The sequence below is a fragment of the Alosa alosa genome, chromosome 8, assembly GCF_017589495.1.
Source record: "Alosa alosa isolate M-15738 ecotype Scorff River chromosome 8, AALO_Geno_1.1, whole genome shotgun sequence".
NCBI classification, from domain to species: Eukaryota; Metazoa; Chordata; class Actinopteri; order Clupeiformes; family Clupeidae; genus Alosa; species Alosa alosa.
The window spans coordinates 27,112,142-27,122,609 of record NC_063196.1 but is presented as its reverse complement, the minus strand read 5'-3'; the positions used below and the strand labels follow the sequence as shown (position 1 = coordinate 27,122,609).

Genomic DNA, 10,468 nt, shown 5'->3' with positions numbered 1-10,468 from the left:
CTTACATGACATGGCCCAGTGTCCTTGTAACATGCATTCAGCAAACCTAGATATGAATGTGATTTCAGCCCGACTTTCAACATTTCTTTCAAGAAGACATGTAAACCACAAAGACCCGTAACAAGGGATCTGGAATGTTGGTTTCCTAGCAACCAAGACACTGTCTATTAAAAAGGGAACTATTTTTTGATGCATAAGAACAATGTCAAAATTAACATTTTTAAACAATAATGGGGTGTTTTCAGATTATTTAGTTTGTGGTAGAATTGTTGTATAAAAGCAATATAGCACTCATGATCGTGGTTAATTTAAAGTTAATGATAGTTTTCGCTTCAAGTGTTTCAGTTACAAAATAGTATTTTGTATTTGAAATACATATTTAAAATACATGTATTAGAAATACTGCCCATCCCTGGCAACATGGTAAAAAGATGAAAATGACTTGATTTTACTTTCAATTCCTTTTACATTCTCCAAGGTATTAAAATTTTTCATGACTTCATGTAGGACGTTTCTGTACATAAATGTAAGCACTGTGGCAGTAGTAATGCAATATTTAGAAAAGTTTAGTAGACATCTGACTGTTGTACTTTTACTTGTACTTGAGTAAAATTTAGCAAAGGGTATCTGTATTTTTACTCAAGTAATGAATCTGTGTACTCTGTCCGCCTCTGCTTACATATTATCATTGGCATTTGGAGCAATTAGGCAAGACTACAAAATAATAAAATATAACATGGAAATAATTGAATGCTGAGAAGACTTTGACAAACCTAGGCTATATGCAGAATTGTAGCCTAGTTCAAAGCAAAACCCGAGGAAAGAGTTTTAAAATAGGCTACCTTGTTATTTTAAATTTTACATGCAGAGCACAGCTCTGCACAGCTGAAGTGGAAAACACGTTTGCCCATTTCCAGGAAAATGGTAAACACGCTAACTAATGAAATAATTACAAGTCGATTCACATCACTACATGTACACAGTCGACAGAAACCGCTTTTATTTCCCCATGAGCTGGACGCTGGAGCCACCACGTGGTGAAAATGTGGCTGTGCGCCATAATGTGGGAATAATGAGAAGCAGGGAAATTGAGTAGAAACATAAGGTAGACTTTATTTTTCAACGGTGTTCAAAACCACTTGTGGTCTTTCATTACAAAACAGTTTCCCCCACACGATTGTATGTCACAGAGATTGGAATGGTACACTGACAGAAAGGCATCAGAAAGACTAGACACACACACAGAGAACAGACGTTCATCCTGAACCACCCCAAACCCCCTTTCCACCATCGCCTATTCAAGATTGCAGTGGCCAGTGACTGCCCTAAATGGAGCATACACAAGAAAATCGGCTCAAAGGTGGTACTTGGTCATTTTTTTGCACGGGTGATGACATGATCCTCCTGCATCTTTATTAAACATTTATGACACACCACCTGTGCGCAGTTTTCCATGTTTTTACTCCGGTACAAATCATTATCCAAGGCCTTAACATTTTGAGTTTGCTACCACAAAGTCCTTTTGAGCAGAGTAGTACTTCAAACATCCATTAAAAAAATATATTAAAATGACACTCTTGCATGGGAAAAATATATGGCTCATCTCTGGTCTATTACCATCCTTTATTAATCTTAATTTATGGGAAAAAATATGCCAGCTGGCTTAACATTAGATTTGTGTGCACATTCAGCAGCTATAGCTGATCTAATACTTAAATAGTCCATGGCTGCACATATAATCTCAGAGTAGTTTCCCAGCAAAGTTGCAGTGTGCACCCCACTCACGCATCCCCCAACCAGAACCTCATAGCATTGTGAAGTCATAATGTCTTCTCACCAACATTCTAAACTAATATTAAACACAGACACACAGATGCACACATACACGCACACACATTCAGATGCATACACACAAATTCCTCCAGCCAGAAACATTTGCACCCCCAGCATTGGCAGCAGTGAAGAAAAGCACATATAAAACACACAATTATTTTTAAAATAGCCATTTATGGAGTCTGTCTAAGTGCAGCACAATCAGAAACTTTTTTTTTCAAGTCTTTTGTCTTCCCCACCTTTCCTCCCACATTAATACATTTAAACATCACAAAAAAGTTCATTTCTCAGATAAGAAACTAGATGTGAAAGGATAAATCTTTTGATCAGACCAAAAAATAAAAGTTAAAAGTTTCATAATATACTGTGGCCACACGTTAACATCCAAAAATAGTCTTAAATGTTCTTGAAATATAATTTCTCTGCCACACAGCTGGCAACTGAAGTAGTTCTATACATTTTATTATACTGAGGTCTCCAATGCAACCTTCTGCTGTTTGTTTTCTAAATATATATATATATATATATATATATATATATATATATATATATATATATATATATATATATATATATATTTATTATTTCTTTTCTGTTCTGTTCCCAAAAATCCCCACTTCCTTTATAGTCACACACCAATCTCAGACTGGCAAGAAAAGTAGTCAAAAAACAAGGATTTGGTGTCATTTGGTTTCCATGGTAGCGCCCTGCTCTGTGGTGACGCCATCCTTCGTGGTGTCGGCGGCGGAGTCGGAGTCGGCGTTCTTGTCATGGTGGTTGGAGTCGGCGTTGTTGTTGTTGTTGTTGTTGTTACTGCTGTTGTTGAGGGCGTTGGAAACTCCGTGGCTGTTGTTCTGCGTGTCGCGTAGCCGGAGCTCATCCAGCTTCTTCCACAACTCCTCACGCTCCTGCTCCTTCTTCTTCTCTCTGTCAGGGGGGAAGGGAGCAGGTCTTGCATTAGTGCCTTAGTTTGTTTGTGTGTGTGTGTGTGTGTGTGTGTGTGTGTGTGTGTGCGTGGTACTGGGACTTCCATATGGCAGGATTGTGGAGTGTTGGTTCAATCAATAAATCCATTTTACCGTTTACTTTGACAGCTGAGGCAACCCTTTTAGGAAATGTGATTACTACTAGGACAAGGAGAACGAAAGGGCGGAATTAGTGAGAAAGTATTAGTGAGAAAGAAGACGAGAGAGAGAGAGATAGACATGTGACCCGATCTGACAAAATGAGTTCCAAGTCGCAAATTCTAATTTCGAGATACAGGCCGATTACTTCAAAATCCACAGAAAATATCTATTTTTCTTTTTTGGTGTTATATGAAAGACGAGACATACAAAATTAATTTATATTAAGTTTCATAGTCGAGACAGGAATGTAAAGTTAAAAAAGTATATAAGTGGGCATATCCTACCTGTACCTGCCTGTAACCTATAACTTCAAATGGGATTTTCTCATTTTTAATTGGATAAAGATGGTGGGATACCAGAATTGCTGAATGCTGTCTTGACAACGATTCGCGATGACTTTGATCAGGATACCGTTTTAAAGCTAACTGTGTCCTCCATTGATACCAAAATCTCAATTTTGGGTCAGTCACTCATTTTGCCAGATCAGGTCACACACACACACACACACACACACACACACACACACACACACACACACACACACACACACACACACACACACACACACACACACACACACACAGAGAGACAGACAGATAGATAGGTTGGCAGGTAGATAGAGAGAGAGGGAGAAATTAAATGAGAGGGAGAGAAAGGGGGGAGTACAAGACAAGAGCATGCATGGGGGTGTGACTGACAGGACAAGAGCATGCATGAGAGTGTGACTGACAGGCTGTAATGACACTGACCGCTGGCGGTCAGCTTTGTAGGAAGCTGTGAGCTCGTCAAACAGAGTGTTGTTCATCTCCATCAGGGTCTTCAGCACATTGTATACCAGTGCTACGATTGTCCTACACATGCACAGACAGACAGACAAACAGATGATTAAAGGTTAGTCAATAGTATTTCATGTCAATGCATCCAACTTAATACTCTAGACTAGAGGATGGATGTGTCTGGTAGTCAAAATTACAAAACCCATTGAGGTCTAAGAATATTGATTGATTAAGTGTCTGTGTGTGTGTGTGTGTGTGTGTCGAAGCGGCGGGATTCTGGTGAGGTCGGACTGTCTCGACCTAAACGACCTCTGTCGCCGGACTGGAATAGATCTGAAGTGGGCAAGACCGGACAGCGCTACAGTCGAATTCGTGCATAAGGTCATTACGGACCTGCTCATTTACCTGGGCGCAACCTTTCAGCTGAAGAACACGCAGTGGCAGCTACCAACAAAAGGTGTGAGGGCAGCCATCCTCAAAATGAAGTGCTCACAGAACGCACAGCACTGGACAAGCCTCAGGTTACAGGAAGAACTGGTGTTTCTATCATTTGCAGGCCATTTCCTGTGACTGTCCCACTCCATATTCTGAATTGTTGAAATAGGATGTTCTATTGCTTTGTATATGGTCACTTGTTTTCCGCTCCAAGCTGCTAAAATATCACATACCTGGGGTTTCAAAGCAAACTTATAGTGCTTATGTTTGGGAGTCTCAGGCATGTGCCCAAACAAACTATAACTGTGTGGACTGACTAAGCAAGCCAAATGCAAAAAGACTGGCAAAGTACTGCTCCATTTCAGCAATAACAGCTAGTGTATCCATTTGGAGACGGCAATGCCATGTCTACCCATAACCACTAGTGTAGAAAGCTGAATGGCACAAAGCATTCTGTGTTTGATCAGACCTGTCTAAATCTGTAACATACTTCCATCAGTGTTTCCATGTTAAGCTCCAAATAGAAGCTTTAAAATGTGACTGTGTGTGTGCGTGTGTGAACATACGGATTCCAGTGCTCTTTGGAGATACGGTACAGACTTCCAAACATAATGGGCAGGACCGTGCCGATGTTCTCCTCGATCAGGCTCAGGATGTACTCATTATTCCAGAAGTAGAGCGCCCTTTCCGCCACCTACATAACACAGCGAAACACTTCATCTCAATTCAGTGCCACACAATACAATATGAAAACAACACACTGAACACCCTACTTGTCACATTTGTCCCATTTATAATATAGTCTCTATTTGTAAAATGTAATGGTTAGTGCATATTGCACCAAGCACTTTACTGGACATTTTATGGGGTTTTCTAGGGGGTATTTATGGGGAGCTAAATTAGGTACAAAGTAATAGGTGATTCATGGGGATGTAAATTGATATAAGGCAAACGGGTGAACAACTTCAAACTATATGCCTGTCTGTTTTTGCTCTAACAACATTTCGTTGTTATCCTGTAACAATGACAAATAAAAACTGAACTCAACTGATATATGTAACACATATCAGTGAAATAGCACACCAAATAGCTCATGATAAATGGCTGACACATTTCATTGAGTACATAATATTACAGTGGCAAATAAATCATTTGTTCAGAGGGAGGTGGTCAGCAGATATAAGGCAGTAAGAGTGGCCAGACCTGGAAGTGGGGGTTGGCCACGCATCTGGAGATCTGCTTGAAGAGAGGCTCCTGCACCTTTTTGAACTGGGTTGGCTCGATCACGTCCAGAATCTCCTCGATCTCGCCCAGGTACATCACCTGTAGTTGGAAGAGTGACCACAGGGGGACAGCAAATGAGCCCGATGAGGGGAAATATTAGCTCAATAGCGCCCTCTAGTGAACCAGAAGGGGAATTGCACACTTAGGGGAAAATCCAGAGGAAGAGGGACAGAGAGACGAATAACCTGGCAGCACCGGAACTGCTGAATGGTGTGTGTGTGTGTGTGTGTGTGTGTGTGTGTGTGTATGTGTGTGTGTGCATTTAGTCACAGGGTGTGGGTTTTGCTGTTCATATAGGAATACAGTATTTCCAAAGGGTGTGAAAATGTGTGGAAAATGTAAAAAATTCCTGTAAGAGACAGTTAAAAGGTGATTTAAAAATATCTGAAGTGAAGCAGTGCAAGGACGACTCTTACCTCTTTCTGACTACAGGTTTTGGGCCAAAACTTCAGGAGTCCTCGGATAACCTATAAAAAAGGTTTACACGCAACATCTGTGAGTTCAGACTTCAGGAATTTCCATCACAGCAATCCTTTTTCAAAATGGTATCCACCAGACAAAAGGTCCTAGTTGTTTAGATAGAGCAAATCAACCCTATGTTAAAAAAGGACAGAAATGTTCATGTGCTATAACGCTGTACATAGTCTGTTGCACATGATGGAGGCTATGTGGTACAGTACCGGTTCAGTGAGGGTGGGGTCCTTCTCCAGGAACTGCACCACACAATAGGCCAGCTGAGGAACACACACATGCAAACACATCAGGCATGGGAAGCCAGCAATATTTCAGCATTATTCCTTAGTGTTTCAGTGAAAACTAGTGTCTGTGTGTGTGTGTCTTACCTGTGCATGAAACAGCGCCAGTGCCTTGGCTGTGTGCAGAGGGATGAGCACCTTCATGAGGAACTGTTTGTGTTCAGCCTTCAGTGGCAGGGCGAAGCCGTTGATGATGCTGCAGAGACAAACACAGCACACTTCCCTTACTGCACCCATCACCCCCACACTATCTTCTCACCATCACCACAGATATACTGCCACCTCACTACCCGACTGTCACAAGAACATCAAAATCTGTGTGTGTGTGTGTGTGTGTGTGAGAGAGAGAAAGTGTGTGTGTGTGTTCTCACCTTCCCAAGATCTCCAGGAGCTCTGCCACCCCATTGAAGTGCTCCGTCTCGTAGATGAACCTGCAGACACAGACAGACATGATGAGCGGAGACACCACACGTGTTCCATACCTACAGGACCTCCTCACAACCCCTACAGGACCTCCTCACAACCCCGTTGTGTTCCACACCTACAGGACCTCCTCACAACCCCTACAGGACCTCCTCACAGGACCTCCTCACAACCCCGTTGTGTTCCACGGTCCTCAAGTGCATCTGTGCTCCTTGTGGACAACGTCCTCCATTATGGATCCCTATTCAACCCTGGCCTGACTTGTGTTATGCACCACACTGATCTATAAAGAAGTGTTCTTTATAGATCAGTGTATACACCACACTCAGTGCTACATATTAGGTCTGTGCTTTGTAAGGGTTCGGATTTTGCTGCTAATGAGTCACAGAGAAGGTCCAGCGAGAAGGTCCAGTGAGAAGGTCCTGGAATGCCCATGGCCTCAGTGGGAGTGGCGGCAGAATTAAAGTTTTGTTCACTGAAAGGAACTGCGAATGCAGAGAAATTGGCAAATTCGGTTGTTATGTCCTGATGCAATAATGTGCTGATAATTGTTTATCCGGGTCTAACTGGTCCCAGAGCCGCTTGTTATTTTCCACAGATAGTAAAATAAACAGTTATTTTTTCGCTATTCATAGTATAAGAAAATGATCATTCTGCTACTCGTTTGCTGCCAACCAAACAAACTTAACAAAATCCTATTTTTGCCGAGGCCTGGACGTTACTCTTGATTATATCATCCGGCTGCACGGCTAATTAACTAATGAGCTGTTAAGCGATTTGTTTTTTTTCCTTTCACTAAAACCCCTTGGTCTCAGCACGGATCTCGGATTGCCTCTCAGACATAGCTACATGGATCACCTCCAGCTGAACCTCTCAAAAACTGAAACCTACCATAAACATGACATTAACATCAAATTTGACTCCCTGTCTGTTTCACCTACCAGGGCTGCAAGAAATCTAGGAGTTGTTCTCGACAACCAACTAACCTTCTCAGATCATGTCGCCCGGTCGTGCCGTTTCACACTCTGCAACATACGGAAAATCAGGACTTACTTGACTCAAGATGCTACCCAACTCCTCGTTCAGGCAATAGTTACCTCACGACTTGACTACTGCAACACCCTCCTGACAGGTCTCCCAGCCTGCACAGTGAAACCCCTTTAGATGATCCAGAACACGGCGGCACGCCTGGTCTACAACCAACCCTAAAGGGCACATGTTACCCCGCTGCTCATCCAGCTGCACTGGCTACCTATGGCGGCCTGCATCAAATTCAAGGCTCTAAGGCTTGCCTACAAAGTAGTCTCCGGTTCTGCTCCCACCTACTTGAATGCCCTCATACAGACATACGCTACCTCCAGACCACTGCGCCCTCAGATCTAACGACGCCTAGCTCTACCACCCGGGCACGCCAGGCCAATCCAAACTTTTCTCATCTGTTGTTCCTCGTTGGTGGAACGCACTGCCAGTTCCTACAAGGGCAGGGACATCCCTCTCCATTTTCAGAAAACTCCTGAAGACCCAGCTCTTCAGAGAACATCTCCTCTCATAGCACTACTTACAACTAATCTTGCTGATCCTAGCACTTACCTCCTGTCTTGAACTGACACTCAACTGTTTAAAAACAGCACTCACTGATGCACTTATTCTTACTGTACTCTACCTTTTGGTTGAGAGAATTGTTGAGAGAATGGCTTTAAAACTTAAACTGTTACCATGTTGTTAGTCGCTTTGGTTAAAAATGCGTCAGCCAAATGTAATGTACTGTAATGTAATGTAATGTAAAAGGGAGGTGATGATGGTGACAAGGTTTCCAGGTTGTGAAAACCGACTGGCTGTGCTAGTAAACATTTTCTGGATGAAAGAGCTGTTGGACCAGCGACGTTGGACTGTGACATCGTCCTGAACTCTAGTGCAAGCAGTGTTGTTTAAGTGAATTGACTCTTCTGTGTGACTACAGACAAAGCAGGCAAATCCCTAACAAAAAACATTTACATTTCACTGACTTTTTATGGGTTAATGTCTCTGTTGTATATTGGTTCCCACGTCATTCTCCAGTTCAATCGACTGTCCACCTCTGGCATTCATTGACCTGCTTCCTTTTGAACCCCAGAAGTACAGGATTTCTTCAGACCGTCCGTACTGACTGTGCGGCTATCAAACGGGCGCCTCGTTCATCATTAAGCCAAGTTATTCATTTACATGTGCACGTTAAAAAGGGGTTTTAAAACACAGTGTTTCAAAGCTCCTACAAGAGACTGAAATATCAAATATTGCCCCAGCAAGGTCATTCCAAGGTCACAGCAAAGTTCAATTCCCCTGTTGCACAGTCATAACATATCACCCTCAGCACTGCCAGTCTCCATGGAGGCCAGTACCTGGCAGCTCTCAGCACTCAGGAGGCATAGGTGGCCTTATCAGTACACGATAAGTAAAGGGCTATGAGTGCTTGGCATGGACGCCCGTGCCAACCGCCATGCCAGGCAGCGTGCCAGCTGCAACGCAGGCTGCCACCACGGATGCTGGCACTGCTGTTCACCCCATGGGCACCGGGCGAAGCCTTCCCTTTTCCAGGGTGTCCTATTTTAGGGGGTGCAGCAGAGGGTGCCACTCTCACCCGAGCCCAGCTGGCAGCGAGTGGGCAGAGTGAGAACTGGCCCGGCGCTATTTTTGTGCCCGGAGGCAGATGGGCCCTGAGCGGGCACTTCCGCTGGGTTCTGTGCCACGCTGACAGAAAGAGAGATGGAGAAAAGGAGAGAAAGAAAAAAAGAAAGAAAGAATGAGATACACAGGGAGAGGGAGGAGAGGGAGAAAAAGGGAGGGAGAGGGGGTGAAGAGAGAGAGAGAATGGATGCCTGACTAAGAGGGGGCTCAAACATAGCACTCACACAGCACAGCACACATAGTACACACACATTTGCTTATACACAAAGTTACACTACATACACATACAGTTACTCATTGACTAATGCAGGCCCCTAGAACAGATAGGCAGAGGTGAATTGTGTTGGCGACAACAGGAATGTGAAATATGTGGCGCTTTCTCACATGACTTGGGCATTTGGCAGACACCGCTGATTAGAACGCAGTTGCAAAAATAACAGCCCTAATTTGGACTGGCGACACACAGCCAGGCTGGGCACCCACAGCTAGCTAGGAACTCCAAAGACCTGGCTGTGTTCGCAGAGTTCACCTGCATTCTGCACACGCATGATCACTTAGGCTGAGATAGCTCATTTACACAAGGGCCAATTGTTCATTGACTAGGTGTTAAAAGTTGTGAAATCACTCCATACAGCATCAGGGAAGCACCATTCAGGTGTAATAGACAATTGAGGAGCGAAGATGGCTGTGCATGGGTGTAGTTTCCCAGTCCTGCTGGAATCAGAGGGCCAGAGTGGAAAACAAGAGGTTCCAGAGTTACCGTGACGAGGGCAGGAAGAGCGAGATAAAGACAGCATGAAGGGAGAGGTAGGAGGGAGAGAGGGATGGAGTGTGAGGAAGGGAAGAGAAGAGAGAAAGTGAGAGAGGAGGCGATGGAAACAGAGGGGAGAGGATGTGGGCAAAGAGATGAGAGAGAGAGGAGAGGGAAATGAAGGCAAACTAAGATGGCGGATGACACCGGTAATGGCCGCTGAATCTGTTGAAATGCGATTTGTTTGACATTGTTTTGCTTAAATTTGTAAAACTCTAGCAAGGAATAAACACTGTACTATGCCATTGTCGCAACCATTGATAGCGTCTGGTCTGATATATCGCCTGCCAAACAACTTTCTACCCTTAGCCTGCTAGCTTCTGTAAGCTAGTTAAGTTTAACATTCCGGCTTTTGCTAAC

The 10,468-nt window shown here is 43.6% G+C and overlaps 1 protein-coding gene across 2 annotated transcripts in view; it reads right to left on the bottom strand.

The window, feature by feature from the left end:
- Positions 1 to 1,093: 1,093 nt before the first annotated feature.
- Positions 1,094 to 10,468, bottom strand: part of ppp2r5a (protein phosphatase 2, regulatory subunit B', alpha isoform) — a 71,045-nt gene continuing 61,670 nt past the window's right edge. The window contains exons 6-13 of one of the 2 annotated variants that reach the window (XM_048250072.1): positions 6,582 to 6,641; positions 6,298 to 6,406; positions 6,136 to 6,189; positions 5,872 to 5,922; positions 5,375 to 5,494; positions 4,738 to 4,865; positions 3,710 to 3,811; positions 1,094 to 2,760 (exon numbers count right to left, since the gene is read on the bottom strand). In XM_048250072.1, the coding sequence (XP_048106029.1) occupies positions 2,517 to 2,760; positions 3,710 to 3,811; positions 4,738 to 4,865; positions 5,375 to 5,494; positions 5,872 to 5,922; positions 6,136 to 6,189; positions 6,298 to 6,406; positions 6,582 to 6,641 (868 nt within the window). In that variant the 3' untranslated portion in view covers positions 1,094 to 2,516. Of the gene's footprint in view, positions 2,761 to 3,690; positions 3,812 to 4,737; positions 4,866 to 5,374; positions 5,495 to 5,871; positions 5,923 to 6,135; positions 6,190 to 6,297; positions 6,407 to 6,581; positions 6,642 to 10,468 lie in introns of both variants that reach the window. The other variant, XM_048250073.1, reaches the window with a different exon arrangement.